Source organism: Ambystoma mexicanum, chromosome 9, assembly GCF_040938575.1.
Source record: "Ambystoma mexicanum isolate Mex_15411 chromosome 9, UKY_AmexF1_1, whole genome shotgun sequence".
NCBI lineage: Eukaryota > Metazoa > Chordata > Amphibia > Caudata > Ambystomatidae > Ambystoma > Ambystoma mexicanum.
The window spans coordinates 630,594,249-630,615,275 of record NC_090931.1 but is presented as its reverse complement, the minus strand read 5'-3'; the positions used below and the strand labels follow the sequence as shown (position 1 = coordinate 630,615,275).

The 21,027-nt window shown below is 46.7% G+C and overlaps 1 protein-coding gene across 3 annotated transcripts in view; it reads left to right on the top strand.

The window, feature by feature from the left end:
* The window catches only part of SUPT6H (SPT6 homolog, histone chaperone and transcription elongation factor), a 1,195,112-nt gene that overhangs the window by 242,604 nt on the left and 931,481 nt on the right, over window positions 1-21,027 (top strand). For all 3 annotated transcript variants that reach the window (XM_069615328.1, XM_069615329.1, XM_069615330.1), the window contains one exon: window positions 2,940-3,082. In XM_069615328.1, the coding sequence (XP_069471429.1) occupies window positions 2,940-3,082 (143 nt within the window). The remainder of the gene's footprint in view (window positions 1-2,939; window positions 3,083-21,027) is intronic.

Below are 21,027 nucleotides of genomic sequence, written 5' to 3'. Positions count from 1 at the left end.
TGCAGACCATGCTGCAAGAGCTCCAAGCCAAAAGAGGCTTGGAAGGGATTACTTTACCTAGGGACTATTTTTTTTTACTCGAGTGGGGCTGGGGAGGAATATTTACCTGGGACTACTTTGGAGGCTATTTAAACCACGCCCGAAGAGCAGCACACGCTTCGCGTTATTCTGCATCCAGCAGCATAACGCTCACCGTGCCTGCAAGTCTGCATCCAGTCTTCTGCCACGCCCGCCTCGAGCCTGGAACTCCTAGAAAAAGGGAGAAAGAAGGAGAAAAGGTTAGAAGGTTAGAAAAACCAATACCTTTGATCCTTACCTGAATTCCCGATCCATCGCGCTTTCGAGCAGGAAGAAAGTTATTTTATGCGCGTCGCCTCGCCTACTGCAGCGCCGCGCTGAACTCACCGGCCTTCGCAGCATCTTCACATTCCACCGCATCCTTCTGCATGTTCCCGCCGCACTCCGGCACCTAAGGGGAAGACAAGAACAGCAAGGTGAGCCAAGGGAATACACAGAGGCAATACCCCCCATAGACTTACCTGATTTTACCACTGGGGGTAGTATTCCTCTTCACGGGTCGGCGCAGCTTCCACTGCATCCTCGCCAAACCCCGGCCCCTAAGGGGAAACAAAAGGACCGCAAGGTGAAACAAAGGGACAAACCAGGGGAAACCTCCTCACCACAATAGACTTACCTGATTTTACCGCCTGAGGCATTATTACCCGAGACTTCATATTTTCTCTCAGCGCCTGAATAAGGTAGAAAGCAACAGGTTACATATTGACATTATTTTATCGAACTGTGTTGGATAATACAAATCCTTACCTGAATATTACCGGTTGCCACAAGGAACTCTTCACTAGGATCAAGCTGCAACCTGCAAGGAATCGGACAAGAGTGAAAGTCAGACATTTGAACTCTTACGAACTACATACTTACGGCGTCTTCCCGGGAATCTCAGTCAATATTGTTCTGGAACTCACCAATTCCTTCGAGCCAGTGAAGCAACTGGTTATCTACGCGCCCCTGCGCTCAATGCAGGATGGAGAGCTCATCTTTCCAAACCATCAGGTGAGACTATAAGAGAGGACATCAAAGGTGATCAGTGGGGAGAACAGCGGGAGTGGGGGGTGGGGGTTAACGCTCAACTCCACGGTGGTTAATTCCCTTTCTCCATTTGCAGAAGAATATTCCTACGGGCCAAGCAAACGAAGCTAGGTGGGCCAGTCCAGTCCGTCATCTCGGCACTACGTGTCACATTGGTGGAGACCGCAGCTGTCCAGTTCAGATCGATGCCCCTGTGGGAGCCAGGTGAGCGTAACGGAGGGTTGCAGTTAAGCTGTTGCATGCATCCTCTCCCTAGCCTACATTGAGCTACATTGGGATGTGCAACGCTTTTGTGCTCTGTACCAAAGACAATTAACTGCTACTCGCCTGCAAACTTGAAGAAACCTTTACAGACTATGCCTTGTCTACTGCTTACCTGCCTTTGCTTCCTCAGTCCTTGGTCACCGGCCCCCCAGTACCCATCTTGACTCTAAGACTCGCCTTGAAGGCGGGTGGACTTCCTAAGATTGGCTAACCCAGGGGTCAACTAAAGTTATACAAATTGTTCAAAAGTTTGCATACTTGTTTCATAAGTTTCTACTAGTTTTGCTTCACCTTGCAACTGAGATTACACGTATTCTGTGTGTAATGCTACTGTGATAGTACTTGCATTACTTATATTTTACAAGCATTAGTGTATTTAAAATAAATGCTTATTTTTAGATCACTGCTCGTGTGCAAGTGCTTCCTTGAACTAAGTCTATGCTTGGAGTACTGTTCCTCACTACAGCCCTCATCCCTCCTAGGCAAAGCATGGCTGCTCAGCAGTTGAAATTTAAGGGGTGTCCCCCTGTTCACATTGTTCACCCAATGTCAGCTTCCTAAAGTCTTGTATCAGATAGGAATTTGGCAAAAATCCCCTAACACTCCTCATTCCGTCCAACTCCCCATTGGTTGTTGAACCTGGGTCTGGTATTCTGGTGAGAAACATTGTGCCCCTTGGACACAAGGCCCACTTCATCTTTGGTTTGGACTTCTTAAGCCGGGATATTCTCTTGTGATCTGGTTCCCATCATTTACTGCATCTAAAAAGACTTACCTGCGTTGCTGATTGTTATCCGATGTACATTTGAATCTGTGTTGACTATATATTTGTATCCTAGTGTTGTGCAATACTACTACCTGTTAGATTCATTTTCCGGTGTGTTCGGAAGGCCTATAACAAAGAACTGTATTTTGTATTCATGACTGTCTATATGGAATGCCCTACTGTGTGGAGTCATTGAGGGCCCCTGACCCAACTCACTGTTTTGAGACTAAGCCTTGACTGCTCATCCACGTACCTGGACTGGGTTTTGGTTAACCCCCCACAGCTCACTCTTAACTTGGGTAGCATCCTAAAATCTGTCCAGGCCAGATTCTAGAAATCGATCTTAAAAGCTCCCAGGTGGTCTCAGTGGAATGTAGCTTTCTAAAGAAATACAGCCGAGTACACAAGCAGTTGAGTTGGGTGACCTGCTGAAGTGAACAAACTACTGGACACTGTGACCTCTCGAGTCATCGAGACACCCAGAGACAGACATGCTGGCTTGCGTTTCTAGTGACGCTTTGTGTAGAGACTCACTGGGTGAAAAAATGAAATGCCGAAGAACCATGAGAAATAAGTGAAATGACAGAACTGGCACACTTTATTTGAACTTTCGGTACTGGCCCATTTGCTCGCAGCACCATTTGTTCGAATGTATTTATGCACATTTCACCTCAAAAGTAGATAGTGTGGGTAAGGTTTATGTATATATTAAGGTGGTGGTTCAAACCCTGCTTTTCTTGCAGTAAAATGTGTAAAAATAGAACAGCAAATTCACCCAGTGCTTTTCTCTCCCTACCCTTAGATTGAAGGATGTCCAATCCACTGAGGAGCTGAAAGATGTCTACAACCACTTTCTGCTTTACTATGGCAGAGACATCCCCAAGATGCAGAATGCATCCAAGACAAGTCGCAAAAAGCTGAAGCCCATTCGTGAGGAGGGGGAAGGTATGTGCAATTATCGACCTGCTCATATGTTTGTCTTGTAGTAGAAAATAGCCATTTCCTAAATGTGTAATTTGAGCCCACCAGCATATCCTGTGCTTGTTGGGGAGAATTTTGAGTTTCTGTGCTAATTCCCTTTAATCTGAGAGACCCCCAGCACTTTTGCTGGACTCTGGACTTTTTTTATTTTAATCCCCCGAGTGAGTGGGACTTTTTACCACGCACGTCTTCTTTTTCTCTGACTGGTATTTTTATTCTTACTGTTTTGGAGTCTGGTAATCTCAGTAAACTCCCTATGCTTAATACAGGCATTTGCTTTTTGCTTGGTGGCATGCAGCACCCGCTTTGTGGTGTCACTGAGGAGTCCCTTTGACTTTTCTGTGTGTTAATACATTCTCTTGTGAGAACTACAGCTCCCAAGCGGAGTAAGCTAACTTTTAAGTTACCTTTTTTATTTTGTGGGTCCAGCACACACCACCTTATGTGGGGTGCTGGGCGGTTACATTGTAACTCCTTTTCCCACTCCTCGTGACTTTTTCTTACACTGACTAAAGTTAAATGGCTGCTGGCAGTGGTTTATTTTTACTACCTTTTGTGCAGGTTACTTGCAAGCTGATTTCTCAACTGCAGTACAGCACCCATGGGTGACCATTTTCTTAAAATGGCCCTGTCTTTTTTTTCTTTGCCATTTTTAGTTTGTCAGCTGTTTCTGGGCTCTTCCATCAATGCATGTAGATTTGAGTCCTTTAAGAGTTTTGCCTTCAGCACTGAAGCCCACCCAGGCTCTGGTGTGTCTGGGAAGGCAGGAAGTGTGGGAGGGTCCTGAAACTTCACTCTTGTCTGTAGGTGTGCCTGGCTGAAATGAGTTCTGGCTGGCTGTCCTGCAGGGCAGTGTACCCCCATGTGATTCTCAGCTCCATGGGAGTGAATGAATGGGTTCCAGCATATAAGGGGAGGATTTTAGGATTTTTTGACTACTGGCAGTCCACTGGAGCAAGGAATCCGAAAACAGAAGACTAGCAGACACGCCAGCAGCACCTTCAACAGCCACTGATGTCCCGTGAAGCCCTGCAGATGTGCTGACCCCGTTTTCATCTCGACAGGGAAGACCCACCATGGAGGACTTCCTTCCTTAGGCCGATGGGACCAACTAGCCGTGTTGGGGAGAATACTCAGAAATGTGCAAATTCCTCTCTACCTTAGTGTTAGGCATGGGCATGATTTGGAGCAGTACCCTTAGGGTGCACTAAAAAAAACCTTGGCCTCCTGGCAATAGGAACCCAACCTTTGTAATAAGTCTGTACTACACAGGTTGGTAGTGTGGTTGAGCAGCCAAGCTTATTTCAAGAGGGGTCAATGTGAGCTGTAGGGTAGTTACACAGATTCAGTGACAAGCATCCAAATAAACACTTACTCTCAATGTGTCTTAATTAAACAATTATTAATTTAACAGTCCGTTTGAATAAGCCTTCTTCAGAAGGGGCAATAGGATAGTAACGCACAAATACACTCCAAAATACATACTCTTAGTTTCTCTAAATCAGCAAATACCAATTATGGATGGCACACACTCTTCCTACACCCTCAGGTGACTTAAATGGCTAGGACACTGGACATTAATATATTACTGTTGCATTTAGAGCATTACTCCAATGAGTGTCAAAGAAAAGGGTTATTAGAATAAACAAGAGATCACACAAATACTCTGAAGTAAGTACTTTTGAACCCCCAATGCAAAGTAAATTAACCCTTCCTGGAAGTATAGGCACAACACCATGTGCGAGGAGAGGAGTCCTTCAGGGAGTCAGGCCAGCCAATGTCAAGTTAGCAAAGTCTAGGTGAGCTGAAGCACTTCTTGCAGATAGGTGAAAGTCTTGCACAATGTTTTTGAAGTCTTTGTAGAAAAGAAGAATCAATGTAGAGCCACAAGCTGTTAGGCTTGTGAGAGTAGAAGATGCAAGCAACTCTACAGAGCAACCAAGACCAATCTTAAGTGAGCACAAGCAAGGCTACACAACAAGAGCTAAGTTATCTTAGACTGTACAGTACCTTAGGTTAGAAAAAAGGGTGTCAGCTGGTTTATGTTTCTGTGCAGCTCTGCAGATCCTGTGCCTCAGCTGTGGTGACAAGAGGGAGGGCTTCTGGGGACTCCTGCACTGCAATGGGATGGTCAACGACTACAACCAGCAATCTTCAAATCAGTGGCACTTTGCGGTTTCAGCTCCTCAAATAGTACCATTGCGGTTCTCGGCTACCAAGTCACACTCCTCGCATCTGGGGCCCAGCGCTCTGTTGAGGTGGTTCAGGCTTGGTCAGTGTTGGGCAAAGTTTGTCTGCAGTGCCCTCTGGGAGCACTACAAACTATGACTACAGGTATAGGCAACCCAACCTTTGCTATAATCTTGTACCACACAGTTTTGGTAGCGTGTTGAGCAGCCAGGCTTCTCTCAAGAGGGGAAATGTGAGCTGCAGTGGAGTTACACAAAGATTTACAGTTACAGGTATTCAAATAAACTTACTCTCGGTTTCTTGCATAAACAATTCATTTATTTCAGTCAGTTATGCCTTCTTCAGAAGGGAGCACTAAGACAGGAACACACAAATATACTGCAATACTGTGCACTTTGAGTGTCTGGATCAGACATGGCCCTTTTGGGATGGCCACTGACACAACCTACACCCATATGTGACTTCAGTAACAAGGGTGCTGGGGACATTGATACCTTACTGTTGGCATACAGAATACTCTTTAAAAAGTAAGTAAAAAGCAAAAGTTATTAGAATACAAGAAATACAAATAGTCATAAGCAGGGCAAATACTTTCAGATAGCTCTGAGAAGAGTCATTCAATAGGCTAGGCCAACGTGTTTGTATAGGATGCAGCACTTCAGGTAATTAAATGGAATAGTCTTTGCACAAGTTCTTAGGAGTCTATGAGAACAAGAAGAATCAAATGTAGGGACACAAGCTGATTAGACTTGTGAGTTGCAGAAGGTACAAGTACTTTCCACAGTAAGTTCTCTTAGGCTAGTGTTTACAGTACCTTAGTAAAGAAGAAAAAGATGCAGCTGAAGTCTTCGGTTCATGTACAGCTCTGCAGATTTCACCGTTCCTGGGCCTCAGTCGTGGGGACAAAGAGGGAAGACGTCGGGGACTCCTGCACTGGAAACCGGCAACTTTACTTTCAGTGGGTGTTTCACGTTTCAGCTCCTTGTGGTACAGCAAATAGCAATAAGCACGGTTCCTGGCTGTCAAGGTGGACTTTCATTTCTGATGTCCCGCACTCGACTGAGGGAGGAGGGGGGTCAGGCTTGGTCAGTCCTGCTTCATGGGGGTCCGGAGGATCTTCCAAAAGCTTTAGACCAGCTTCCAAGCATTGCACACAATCTGGTGTCCCTCTCCCTGGCCCTACGGTTTCCTGCAGCAACTCTGAGGAAATTCAACCAGCTACGAGATGGGTGTCCAGGTGGCTTACTTTGGAGTTCATTGGTCCTACCAACTCAAAGGGTCCTTTGCAGGGCTTCTCTGTCGATGAGAACCTGGCGATTCGGACCTGCAGCAGGGCTTCACCGGGCAAACCAATGGTCCAGGAGTTGCAGCAGCCGTCCTCTTCAAGCTCTTCTTCGGTTCGTTTGTCCAGTGGTCGACTCTGCGTTCCAAGCCAAGAGACTCGCCTTTTATTCAGTTCTCTCCCGCTCATTCCAGCCTAGCTGCCACTCACCCTGTGAGTGTCACTCATTTATTCTAAACATTTCGATTTTAGTGGCTTTTCCAAATTCACTTAAGCCGCTGACATCCCCAGCTATTTTCAATACATACACTAGACAATTACTTCCTTCCCGTCATTTCAGAATATAGTTTTACATTGTATCCACCTCTTAGCAAGTCTTTCTTTGGCCTGGTTTGGGTTCATTTGTTCAGTTTTACACAAGTGTCTGGTGGTTTTAAAACGCCGGCTTTCTGGTAGTGGTGAGTAGTAGTACCCATTTTTGACATAAATAACAGATTTTGAACAGCACCATATTCCTTAGCACTGATTTTGTTCATGGCGCTTCTGGCCCCTCACGCTCACACTGGTGGGTGGCAGGTCAGGCGACCGTTTTGGTGTGCGCACAAACTGCATCGTTTTCCTGGATTTTGGCGCAAATGTGGGTTTTTCCACTCTCTTGGATCTCCTAAGCCCACAGCACCAAATGTTGCAGCCTAATAGTCCAAACGTGGGTCAGGGCACCCAACAAGCCCCACCCCCGCCCGACTGCGCTTTGATTTCGAGTCGAGGGGGAGTCTGGTGCAAAGGATGTTTTGATCCACGCGCTGGTATGTCCGCATCATCTTCTTCCAATTCCGCAGATGGCACAGTTCAGCATCTTTTCCTCCATCCGGTTGGATCGATAGGTTCTCCTCGCCTGTCCTGATGGGAATATTGGGCGGTACCCCGGGCCCCTCGGATCTTTGCTCCCGGTCCCCGGGTCGTTCTCCTTGGTCAGTCTCAATGGTTTCAGCTCTCCTAGGATGATAAAGCAAAGCAGCAATACACATTCCTAGACATTTTTCCACCACTGTTAATGGTGTGGCGAACATGTACATTTTATACATCCGGATACATTTTTAAATATTTTAGTGACTATAACTGAATTACTCTGGAGCGGCCCCCTCTGGGATTCCAGAGGATTCCTCCAGTTGCTGCAGTGTGTGCCTGGGATGGCAACACTTTAGCTGATTTATATGTACCCACTTGTCTTCCCCTTCCGCCAGACTACCTTTGGGGATGCAGATCTTATAAGCTACTGGGGAGATCTTGTCTATAATTTCAAACGGTCCCTTCCATGTAGGCAAACATTTTCGCTGTCTGGCCTGGTTTCTTTGGAAATTGTATAGATAGACCCGGTCTCCCACATTATATACTTTCCTGGAAGTTTTCAAATCGTAATGAGTCTTCATGCTATCAGCTGATCTTTCTATATTCCGCTGAGCATAGGCAAAAGCATGTTGAAGGTGTTTCCTTAAATTCTCCACATACTCATGAGTTGTGGAGGCATTTATCAATGTCTGCTCTAGGGTCCTGTAGAGCAAATGCTGGGGAAGCACCATCTTGCGTCCAGTCATCAGCTCAAACAGTGACATTTTAGTTGCAGATGAAGGGGTAGATCTGATGGCCTTTAGGACCAGAGGTAATCGGATATCCCAACTTGGCCCAGAATCTGCCACAAACTTTTTTTAATATGCTCACAATGGTTCTGTTGTATCTCTCCACTGCACCAGAAGAGGCTGGCCGGTAAGCAATATGTAGCTTCCTTTTGACCCCCAGTATCTCCCACATCTTTGTCATTACCTCGCTGGTGAAATGGCTACCTCTGTCTGACTCAATCCTTTGAGGTAGACCAAAACGGGAAAAGATGTGGTTAATCATCAGGGCAGCTGCTGTTTCTTCCTGGCAGTTTGGGGTCGGGAGACATTCCACCCACTTGGTAAACAAGCATGTGACCGTCAACATGTACTTGTTTCCCCTAGACGAGCGAATCATAGGGCCTACGAAGTCGATTTGCAAATCTGACCATGGCAGTGTCATCCCCCTCTTTTGGAGAGGCGCACGGTGTGTGAGGGATGATGGCTGAAATTGTGCACACACCAGACACCCCTTCAAGTATTGGTCGAGGTCCTGCCCCATGTGTGGCCAGTATGCAACCTCTCTTAAGATCTCAAGTGTTGTATGAAATCCCCTATGACCTGCGGTGGCCGCATCATGGCCGTGACTTAAGATCAGGCTTCGGAGTGAGGTAGGGACCACCCACTGATCATGGCCAGCTTGGGATTTCCTTACCAACAAACCGTCTTGTATTCGGAACATTTTTGGACATTTGATCAACACTCTAAGGTCCTCCTTCCCAATGTAATCGCTATCCATCAGGGGAAAGTTCTCAGGGTCCTCAATGTGTTGGTAAAACTTACCAATTATTGGATCCCCCTTCTGAGCCGTAATTAAATCAGCATCAGGGGTCTCCTTGCTCCATTGTGCAGTTGAAAGATCATTGTGAGCATTTGTCTGGGACCTAGTGATGACAGTGACCTGGATTTCCCCCAACAGAGACTCCATCTTCATTAGATCCCCTTGGATGGCCCCGGTTTTGGCCAGCTGATCAGCTTAGTCATTTCCAGTTTTGTCTGGACCCTCTACTTTGGAATGACCCTTGATCTTCTTCCAATAAATGGTCATCCCATTCAAGGTGACCAGATCAATGTTTTGGATCAACTTCCCATGTTTCAAGGGTTTGTTGTTGGCACATAGCATGCCTCTGGTTTTCCAATTGACCAGGTGCTCCACGAACCCGTTCCGTACATAATCCGAATCTGTGATTATGACCAGTTCGTGGAGTTGATGTTGGACAGCAGTGAGGATGGCTTGATGCACAGCCATCAACTCTGCTACTTGACTACTTCGGGGACCGATTTTGTACCCAGCGGAGGGTTCTGGAGACTCCTTCACTGACGCATTCCCTACGCCGGCCACCAGTTCTTTTTCCCCCTTGTTTTCAATATGGTAAGAGCATCCATCCACACAGACGGTGGGCATTCCCTCACACTTGTCTTCTTCAAAGACTTTGTGTGGGGAATTAAGGTATGCCTCCATGTTGTCCTTGATTTTTAGACTTTCGTCCTCGAGACAGTTTTCTCTGGCACACTCATGCAAGTCAGCCAGATCTTGCGCGAGGGGACTCTTCTTGTTTTGGCCATATCTGACCTCCACAGGAAAACCTTGCATTGACATTATCCAGGAAGTAATTTGGGAATTACTCACATTTCCGGCCCGGATTCTGTCACTTTGGAGATATTGCAGAGGCTGGTGTGGAGTCTCCACTATGATGTGTCCCCCCTGGATGAACGGGCAGTAATTCTTCAATGCCCACACCGTTGCCAGGAGTGCCTTCTCACAATCGTTGAATTTTTCCTCCACAGAGGATAAAGTTTTGCTCGCATAAGAGATATTACTTTATTGACCTTGTCATGCTTTTGGTATAATACTGCCGTCAAGCACGTATTAGAGAACCCCGTCTCCAGGAAGAACTCCTTGTTTCTGGCCGGGTAAGCTAGGCACGGCGCTTGTGAGAGGCTTCTTTTGAGCTGTCTTACTGCCTCGGCTTGTTCTGGACCCCATTCTCACTTGACCCCCCCCCCCCCACCCCCTCCTTCAAGAGATGAATCAGTGGTCTGGTGATCTCTGCGTAGCCCTCAATGAACGTTCTGCTGTAATTAGTCAGTCCAAGGAGGCTCCTTAGTTCCCGCAGAGTTGTGGGGCCTTTCAATTTCTGAAGTGCTTCCACTTTCTTTTCTTGGGGACAGAGACCCTGAGGAGTAATCTCATGCCCCAAGAAATTAACACGGGTTCTACACCACTGTGCTTTCTGAAAGGAAAGTTTTGCTCCGGCGGCCCTCAACTGTGTCAGAACATAACGGATCTCAGCTATGTGTTCTTCCACAGATGAACTTTTGATGAGGACATCATCTCCATAAGACCGGTTACCCCTCGCACCCAGTTCGGGCATGGCCATATGTAGGAAAATGTTGAACTCCTTGCCGGAGTTGAGGTATCCGAAGGGAGTCTAGGTCCATGTTCACTGCTGGCCCCCAAAGGTAAAAGCCAGTTTGTATTGGTCCTCCCTACTGACAGGCACGGTCCAGTATCCATTGGTCAGGTCTATTGCAGTGAATACCTGTGACCCCTGAGTCTGGGCCAGCCCTTGGTCAATGTAGGGCAGAGGCATCGGGAAGTATGGACCTGTTTGTTGAGCTCCCTAAGGTCAGCGCAGAGTCTCCACTGGCCGTTTGGCTTCAATATTCCCAGCACCGGATTATTGAAGGTGCTGTGGACTGGACGGATTATTCCCCGGGACTCAAGTTTCTTAATTATTTCAGTAAGGGACTCCATGGACGCGAGAGGCAAGCGATATTGCTTCACAAACACTGGAGTCATGCCAGGGTCCGTGGGAATTGTTGTTGTGTGGATGTCGGTGCGACCACAGTCATATGAGTCTACCGCAAAGATCTTGGAAATCCAAGAAAACTTGTTTCAACTTTTGCTTCTGTTCCAGAGTCACGCAGGCATCCGCTAGGTTGACTCTCTCTTCCACCATCTGCCAGAAGCCTGGAAAGACATCTGGTTTTGCTATCTCAGCGGCCTCCTCCAGCTGGGTGAAGAAGTCCCTGGTCAGAGTGCTGATTTGGACTGGAGGCTTCAGGTGGGAAAGGCAGCCCTCATGGACCTGGAAAATCACCTCATCCCTCCTGAAGTCACAAGTCACATCTTCCTTACCATAAGGGCAGGAAGTGTACGCCAGGAAGTCCCCCTCCCCGCCCCCCATGCCGGGTGAAGATCCTGTCTGGTGTTGTATTATCATCACTGTCAACAGTCCTTGGGGGATTGGTCCTAACAGTTCATTTCCTAAATCAATGGAGAAATGTCGGTCGTCAACCGCCATTCCAATAATGGTGCCTGCGGCTAGAATGATACTCTTTAAGTCGCTGTTATCCACCTCTATTGGAATGGTGTCATGTTCTAGATTGACTAGTGGAGTTGGGTTTACCCCCAACCCTTGCTGTTGGAGAGAAGCATTTAGATGCATATAAGCATCAGGGTTTTTTCAATTTTTGTCCTTAACTTTCACTTCCAGGGAGAATTGTCGGGTCCTTTCTGGGATGGTGACTTCCTTTGTAACCTGAATTTCAACTGCATAAGGTAGCAATTGAGCTGACCTAAAAGCTTTTTCTGGATCATCAAAGCCCATGGGATTATCCGCTAATCGGGACCAAGCTTTGAAGTTTATTAGGTCCAAACTAATGGCAAAGCGATTGAGAATGTCACTGCCTAAGTAAAAGGCGGCAGTGACGTCTCGCACGACCCAACAATTATGGACTATGCTCTTGTTGCCAATGGAGATTTTGAGCATACACCTGCTTGGCAGGAGATGTTTGGAATTAGGTGCTTCCAGGTCCATTTCCCATTTGTCGATCAGTTTGAATGCGGGCATGGCTGGATCTTTTGGGAGTTGGCGGAACATGGCTTCGCTGATGAAGCTCTTACCGTTGTTCACACACACACTCAGGCGAGAACAGAGTCTTTCCCATCATTTAACTGAACAGGGATGAACAACTGCTCTCCAATTTGCTGAATATCAGCCAGGCTCTGAGCTGATTTCACATCTTTCTGGACTATCGGAGTGGGAATGTCTGATTGTGGATTAGTAAAGAATTTCAGAGTATTTCCTTCCAGTGTGGAATAGCACCTTAAACTGGAAGGAAGGTTGATTTTCAGAAATAGAGAGGACCCCCCCCATTACCAGTCTGTTGTCCTATTGCTATTACTGTCACGTCTGGAATTTGGTTGTTCTGGAAGTGAAATTCTACTTGGTCAGATTTTTGTTCAACCATGTGGCAGGTGCCGTTTAAACTAACATGGTTGACACTGTTTTAATTTTGTCGGCTAGTCTGGGTCCAGAGGACCTTGTTTACGCAATCTATTAGGGGTGCCAACCTTCTCAGGAGGTAATTCCCTAGGAAACAAGGGGTGCCCTCTGGAGTCACTACTATGACCGGGTGTTTCACCTTATGTCGGCCAATTTTGATGTCCAAATCTGCAGTCCCCTCGACGGGAATTTCCTTCCGGTCAAAGTTCTGAAGCTGTCCAGGAAGAGCGGTGAGGGGAATTTGGTACTTCTCCCCCCCTACCTGAATTCAGTTCATCAAAGGCCGTTCTGGACAGAAGGGTAGCTTGAGATCCAGTGTCCACCAGTGCCAAAATTATACCCTATCCCTGTACTTCTACTGGGGCATAGTATCTTCCCTCCCTCCTCCTCAGGGGGGCACAGATAATGCACATTTTTGGACAACTGGTGGGCTAATTTTTTAGTTTTGGACATTGCTAGAGAAGAGATTTGGGTAGAATTCTGTGGAGTCATGGGAATCTGAAAGAAAAAGTTTGCATCTGGATATTTATGCGGTTTTTGGTTCCCCTGGTTCCGGTTCTGGGCTCCCCCCCCCTCCCCTTTTTGGAGGCAGTCACCTGGATGGGTTTGAACCAGGGGTTTTCGGTCTTGTTGGTTCTGGGATAGAATGATGGGCTGCGACAGCTCAATCCCCACATCTACCCAGTCTGGGTTGGAATCCCTTGGGACCCATTTTTCCTTGGGACGAGTTCCCCCATCTCTGAAGGAGAAGATCCTTTTCCCAGGATCCTCTGAGGATCCCTCACCCTCAAATTGGAAGACCTGTACCTTCTCCACAAAATGGGTCTGTTTGGGTCCTTTGTTTCTCCTACCTCCTCTTTGCTCCTTGGGTGGCAGACTTTCAGGGGTAGGAGATTTTGTTTCCGGTTCCTGGGTTTCCAGGGGCTGTTTACAAGTGGGGAAGGAAGCTTCCTCAAAGGCTTTACACCACCTTCCCCTTGTGCCTCCTCCCTGGGAACCGGTGGGTTATCAGGGTGCTGCCCCTGTCATTGTTCTAGATCACGAGGCCCAGAGTTTGGGGCATTCTGCGGTGGCATGCTCATCTGAGGGTTCTGTTGAGCCTTCAGTATGTGACCCAGATCCTGGGCCATATTTTGGACCTGGTGCTCAAGTTGGGAAACCCGTCAGGCTGATACGGGGTTCTGGTTTCTCCCCTGGGCTGATCCCGGGAAGAGTAGCTATCCCTTTTCTGGTAATACCCTGGGTTGGGAAGATTCAGGTACCCCTCCACCCTTGGCCTCCCCTCTTCCGGATTCGGTTGTCTGGTCTCAGGGAATTGGGGAAAGAAGGATGGATGATTTTGGGGCTGGAAGTTGGGTGGATACCTGGGGAACAAGTTATGCCCAGGATTTGGTGAATTTCTGCCCCCTGTGGGAAGTTAGGAGGGAAGTTCCCTGGGTCAGGTGCTTGGCTGGATCCATCCCCCCCCCCCCCCACCTTGGGCTGGAGGAGTCCACATGTAACCCAGAATGGGTCTGTTTCCCTTGTAGCGGGGACTTGCATAGTCAGGGGAGCGAGGGACCCCATTTGTGGGATTACCTCCTTGACCCCCTGTCTGTGACTGGCCCGAGGGCCTTCTGGGCTGTGAATTGTTCGGTGCAGGCAGGTTTTTAGGCCCCCCATCAGGGGCAACCTTTACCTCTGCCACCTTGGCAGCAGCAGGGGTGCTGTTGGTTTTGGGGTTTTTGGGCTGATGCTTATTTTCCACCGGTTTCTGCACCTCATAGATGCGGGTGGCTTGCTCAATGACCCAGTCTAAAGATCTTTTCTCGTGGAAGTCTCTCACGAGCTGGGTCATTATGTATTTGGGTAAGGCATGGAAAATCGTATTAACAAATTCTTTACTATCCGTGCGCACCCTTTTTGTAGTCTGCGCAAAAGCACGCTTTAACTCCTGCACAAATTCTTGTGGGGCGTGATCCTCCCCACATTGCAAATTGTAGACTGCCTTGCGAGCCTCTTGAGGTTTCCGTTGAACAGAAAAATGTTTCAAGATGGCCGCCCTATATGTGGACCATCTTGAATGGTTTTGGTCCTCCAGCCCCGCAAAGAAACTGGAGTATTCTGGGGAGAATGTCCATTTGACATACTGAATGCAGCTACTGCTGTCCTTCAAATGGAAAGTCTCCATTTGCTCATAGAGCTCCAAGTGTTCCCAAACAGAATACTTGGCGTTCTTGTGATAAGGCGTGATGACACTCCCTATTGCCTTGATCTGCTTTAAGGGGTCCTTAAGCAAGGCCCTTTTTGCCTTATTGGCCTTTTTGGTCCGGGTAACCCTGGTCCATTCATCCTCTGACTCAGAAGCACTGCTCCCAGAGGTTCCCGTCTGATCTTCCAGGCTCTCCCGGATTCTGCAAGCCTGGGAATGTCTGGCAGAATGTGGGGACCTGGTCTCCTGTGTCCTGGGCCGTTCAGAGGAGTATTCAGATCCCTCCTTGCTGCCAGGATTTGATGGGTACCCCCCCCCCCCCCCCCCCCCACTGACCTAACTGGGCAGAGGTTTTCAGGATGCCCTTAGTGGGCCTACTCTCCTGGGGTTCCCCACTAAATTGCACTGTGCTTGGGTGCCCATACCCGCCCATCCATTCCTGGGAGGTACTGGCCTATGAACCCCATACTTTTGGCCGGATAGTAATCTGCCCTCCCTGTGGCCCTGTGCTCATGTGCGCCAGGGGACATGGGGGTGGCAGAGTTCAAGGACTGGGAGAGATGAAGGCCTCTGGCACTAGGGCTCCTGAGGTTATGCTCAGGTGTTTCCATTTCCCAGCGAACTTCATCTCCATCAGCCCCTGCTCCCTGTTGCAATGCAAGAGCCCGCGCTTTTAGTTCCTCAGTTAAGGCCTTACTAGACTCAGTCTCTCCTGCATGGCTACCTGTTGCTGGAGCCTATCATTGTGCTGACAGAGAACCTCATTCTCTCTCTGTGCCTCTTGATTGGCCCTGGAATACTGGGCCAGTCTTTGCTGCAGGAGGGTTACCTCCTGAGTGTCATCCCTACTGGCCTGTTCCTTTCTTGCCAGAGCATCTTCCACCCTCCTGGTGTGCTCTAACAAGTTCTGATGCTCTTTTTGGAGGTCACCCAGTCCCTGGAGGGCCAAGTGATTTTCTTGAATTTGTCTTTTTAAGTGGCAGACTTCCTGGCCTAAGGTATCCCTTTCCTGAGTAAGAGCCTGCATCTGTGCCGCCAGGTCGTCCCTCTTCCTTTGAAGGGCACCAGCTTTCTGGCACTCTTCATCACTCTGCCTGGGTATCCAGGTCTTTCAAAATCAATTTATTGCTTTCCTCTTTCTCTGTCTAGTTGGATTTGCAGGGTGGCTACCTGCTCTGTGCATGCCCTGTTGAAATTGATCTGTTGCTCCAGCTTTTTCTGGCACTGCAGTAAGGAGTCCAAACTGTCTTGGTGCTCCTTCTGCAAAGCCAGAATTATGGTATCCTGGTCAGCCTTTTCCTGTTGCAGGATATCCATATCCTCCTTTATTTTAATGATGTACTGTCTACTATCATTTTCTGACTCCTGGCTCCTGTGCAGCCTCTGCTCAGAAGAGTCCAGGTCAGATTGGGCCTTCTCTAATGCCATCAGTTGCCTATTTGCCAGATCTTGGCCTTCAGCACATTTGTCCTGTATGGCTCCTATATGTAAATATAAATATGCCGCTACCCTGGCATTCTTGTTGTGCTCATCCTTGGCCTTAGGGGGCCATATATAGTTCACTCAGGGCCACATGTAAGGGACCATGATCTCTCCATATATCTGACCCTGTTTCAGTGATCTGGGTTGCGATTGCCTGCAACCAGACCGCCTGGTCCTGATGAGCCCACTCACCTCTCACAAATAGCTTATGTAAGAGGTGTTCTCTGTCTATTTTGATATCTACCAAGGTTGTCATTCTGGAACTTCATTGCCTTCCTGACTTACAGAAGTTTGTATTTTATTTTGCAAAACAGACCGTTTCCTTAGAGCGTTCCTTTGAGGGGTGTTTTTACAGTGTAACACGGCATGGTGATCCAACAGAATTTATATATCCTGTCAGTTAGCACACTGTATTAATCTGCACAAGTGATGGATCTAATCCAGAATCCCCGGCTACGACCCCCACTCTGTTAACGACTCCAATCAAGCATTCCCACTAAGTCGGTGCCTTGTCTGGGATTGCTCAAGGGAAGCCCTTATTTATATATTTTTATGACAAGTTATAATCTGGATGATGAACCCTTGTAGAACGCCCCTCTTAGAATCCCCCTGACCCCACTGAGCCAAGAAGTAGGTTTGTTTTGCAAATTAAAAAGGTTTATTTGAAAAATGAAACAATAGATATATATCACACTTTTATAAATAAATTGATAATTGATAGCACACTTGTGAATATGAGCAGTAATCAGCAATAGGTAATCCTACAGTAGCACAGTTCTTGGTTACTTATGAATAAGAACAGAGGACTTAAGGTATCAGAGAATGCTTTATATGGTTCAAGGAAATGCAAGGTGGGAAGAATGCAACACAGAAATAATTTGATATGATTTCAACAAGAGATAATGTGATCACTTTTCCTTTTGACAATTCACTCCCCCCCCCCCCCCCTATGCAATATAAGGAAATGTAAGGAGAGCACAGTCTTCAAGAATACCAACAAAAATGCAATACAAAGTTCCAATTCCCCCCCAGCTAGCTTAGAGAAACAGGGATGATTTTAAACACAGGCAAAAAAGTACTTTAAAGGTGGTTTGCAAAGAAGGGAAAGATATGCTAAAATGATTTTTAATTCCCTATAAGAGATTCAGGGTGGGTGATGGCCACTTTAAATCAGTTCAGGCCAGCCCTATCAATGATTCTGGGATGGTTATCCGGTTGAAAACGGAATTCCGTAATGGAAGCAAACGACAAATATTTTTACTCGTGGCTGAAATGAAGCAAAATGTCAAATCGCGGCAATTTAGTCGCGTGCGTCGAGCGCGATTACGGAAAAAGTATAATTAATAAAAAGTCGGTTCTGGGTTCGTTGGAAAGCCTAGAATCTTAGCTTTAATATTATGAGATACGGACGATTTCGTGAAGGTAGATTTTCAGAAATTAAATAATGATTCAAAATGGCAAAATGACACTTTTACAGGTTTAAAATCGGAGAAGGGACACACGATTCTATGATGCAGTTCTGGACAGGTTCAAATGTTTTGAATCAGATTATTTTAAGCTAAGAGATGGGTTCTGCACAGTTCTAGCTGGGTACTCACTCCTAATTTTGGAAGGAATGGGCCTCGTCACGGATCTGGTCAACAGGTTGGACTGGACTTCTGGGCGGTTTCTGGTACTGGTTCTCTGGTTCTGGATCTCTGGTCTGGATCTCTGGTTCTGCTCACTGCGATCTGGTCTGGGTCCGGTCTGCGGTTCTGGATACAGCTCTGCTTTCTGGGTGTTTCTGGCACAGGGTTCTAGGCCAGAATCCGACAGCTCAGGCCGGCTGTTTGAATAATTTGCAAATGATTTTGAGGCCTGCTGAGAAAGGATTTAGCTTGTGGATTCAGGCCTCTCTGCTACAAGTTCTGGAGTCTGGATTCAAAGTTCTGGTCTCTGGAGATTGATGGATTTGACGTCTGGAGTCTCCCGGCAAAGCGTCCCGCAAGAAAGTGGAAAGTGAATGAATCCCTACCTGTCCTGCACAGTCTCCTTTCATGTGTTTTGAAAGTGGGTGGGTCGGCCCATTCTGCATGCCCAACCCTCTCAACTTATCATTGGCCAATGCCTCCTCTCTCCCTTGATTGGGGAACGGAGTTGTGTCAGTGATGAGGTAGGTTTATGGGTCAGAGGGTCCTCCCCGTGTCAAATTGCACACAAATCTATATTTGATCCAAATACACATTTATCTGTGTACCATTTTTCTAATATTATATGTCCAGTTAACATATTTTCTGTAGCGCCAAACCATCCGATCCCTGTCTTTGTAAGATGTCGTGTCCACTTTTGCCAGAATTCTGCCCTTTTCATCCAGATAACGACCACTAAACTTTTCCAGATTTTACACAAATGTGCACAAGGGATATAGGTTTCAGATGATCGTGTCAGATTTTTAACATGCATACATTTGGAGTAACAACCTTATTTTCTGCTACTACTCCCCAGAACATACCACAGAGTCCTGACACCTCTTAAAATGTGCACAAAAAAATCACAAGAATATTATTTATATAATTCTTACAAGTCTGCACTATGAATTATCCATCTTTTTAAAATTATGCTCTGGCCCCAAAGGGGTGTGGTTTTCCAAAGCACATGGTGGAATTTCTGGTTTGTCCACTTCCCCCAACTCAGCTTGCTCACAGATGCAGCGCCCCTCCCATTTCCTTCCAAGAGGAAGCCATTTACGACCCCCCCCCCACTAATTTAACATTTGCCTGGGCCAAGGAAGGCCCATTGTTCAGTTTCTTGCAGTCCCCAGGTGCCACTCCCCTAATTCAGAGAGGTGTCCTCTCCTTTTGGCAGGGGCAGCAGAAAGCAGCGAGGCCTGGGAACACAGCTGCTGATCAAGTTTCAACTCCTGTCGGGGGTAGTTGTCAGGCAGAATTCAATCTCTTTAAGCCAGGCTTCAGCTAAATGTCACTTTGGTTCACAGTCTTCTATATTCAAACCAAACTTGCAATTTTTACACATGCAGCTAGAACACTGATTCTAAGTTCAAAACTATGACATTTAAACAATTGCAACCTATGTGACACTCAAAAGTAGGTCACTCATTTATTCTAAACATTTCGATTTTAGTGGCTTTAAACCCAAATTCACTTAAGCCGCTGACATCCACAGCTATTTTCAATACATACACTAGACAATTACTTCCTTCCCGTCATTTCAGAATATAGTTTTACATTGTATCCACCTCTTAGCAAGTCTTTCTTTGGCCTGGTTTGGGTTAATCTGTTCAGTTTTACACAAGTGTCTGGTGGCTTTAAAACGCCAGCTTTCTGGTAGTGGTGAGCACCAGTATTGCACCCATTTTTTACATTAATAACAGATTTTGAACAGCGCCATATTTCTTAGCACTGATTTCGCTCATGGTGCTTCTGGCCCCTCACGCTCACACTGGTGGGTGGCAGGTCAGGCAACTGTTTTGGTGTGCGCACAAACTGTGCGGTTTTCCTGGATTTCGGAGCTGGCTGTACTTCCGTGCTGCTGCAGGAACCGAAGTGCCAAGGAAAGGAACACCAGAGTTTACAGTCTAAGAGAACTTACCCCTTGTCATGTAGCCTTGCTTGTTCAGTTAAGACTTGTCCTGGTTGCTCTGTAGAGTTGCTTGCATCTTCTACTACTCACAAGCCTAACAACTTGTGGCCCTACATTGATTCTTTTTCTACAAAAACTTCTAAAACATTGTGCAAGAGGTTTACGTACCTGTCAGGAGTGCTGCAGCTCACCTAGACTTTTGCCCATTTGACATTGGTGTAGCCTGGCTCATTGAATGATTCTTCTTCTCTCTGTGTGTTTTGCCTTCCTTCCAGGAAAGGGTTAACATACTCTGGATTGCGGGGGATGCAAAAAGTACTTGCCTGCTTCAGAATATTTGTGTGATCCTTTTCTTTGACACCCTTCTCAGTACTGCTCCAAATGCAACAGTAATATATTAATGTCCACGGTGTCTCACCTATTTAAGTCACCCGAGTGTGTAGGAAGTTTGTGTGCCATCCCCAATGGGTATTTACTGATTTGAAGAAAACAAGGGTGTGTATTTGTGTTACTAGTATTGCCCCTTCTGAAGGCTTAATCAAACTGACTGTTATATAAATAATTTTTTAATCAAGAAACCTTGTGTGTTTTTTTGAATACTTGTCACTGTGAATATTTGTGCAACTACCCTACTGCTCACATTGACTCCTCTTGAGTTGAGCCTGGCTGCTCAACCACTCTAGCAACCTATGTAGTACAGACTTGTACGAAAGGTTGGGTTCCTATTACCAGAGGCTAAGGTTGTTGTAGTGCACCCGAAGGCTACTACCCCAAATCTTGACCCAACAGCTGACCGAGTCGGAGCTGTCTGAACCGAAATAAAAGTAGACGTTAACTAAACAGCACCATTTTGAAGCCGTCTTCAATGACTACTTCAACATTGTCAAAGCCGTTGACAGTACAAGACAAGGTTTTTAAGCCTTTACCTCCAAGAAAGACTATTTTAAGTCTGTCGGCGATATGAGGAAGACCAACCCTCTGATGACAATTCACCACCTTTTGGTCATATGTTTGGCACCCCCAATGCGCTAAAAAGGTAGCAGGCGCCCCTCTCTCGAAAGAACATGGCATGATAACCTGTTCAGTAGTTTTTACGCACTTTGAGAGTCCGCAGCCCTTGCTTTTTGCTCACTGTACTTTTGACTAAGGAGGAATATCTATTTGCGTATCGGTCTTTGTCCCGCCCAAGGGCAGTCCAGGTAAACCTCCTTTGAACAAGAGTACCAACAGCAACTCCA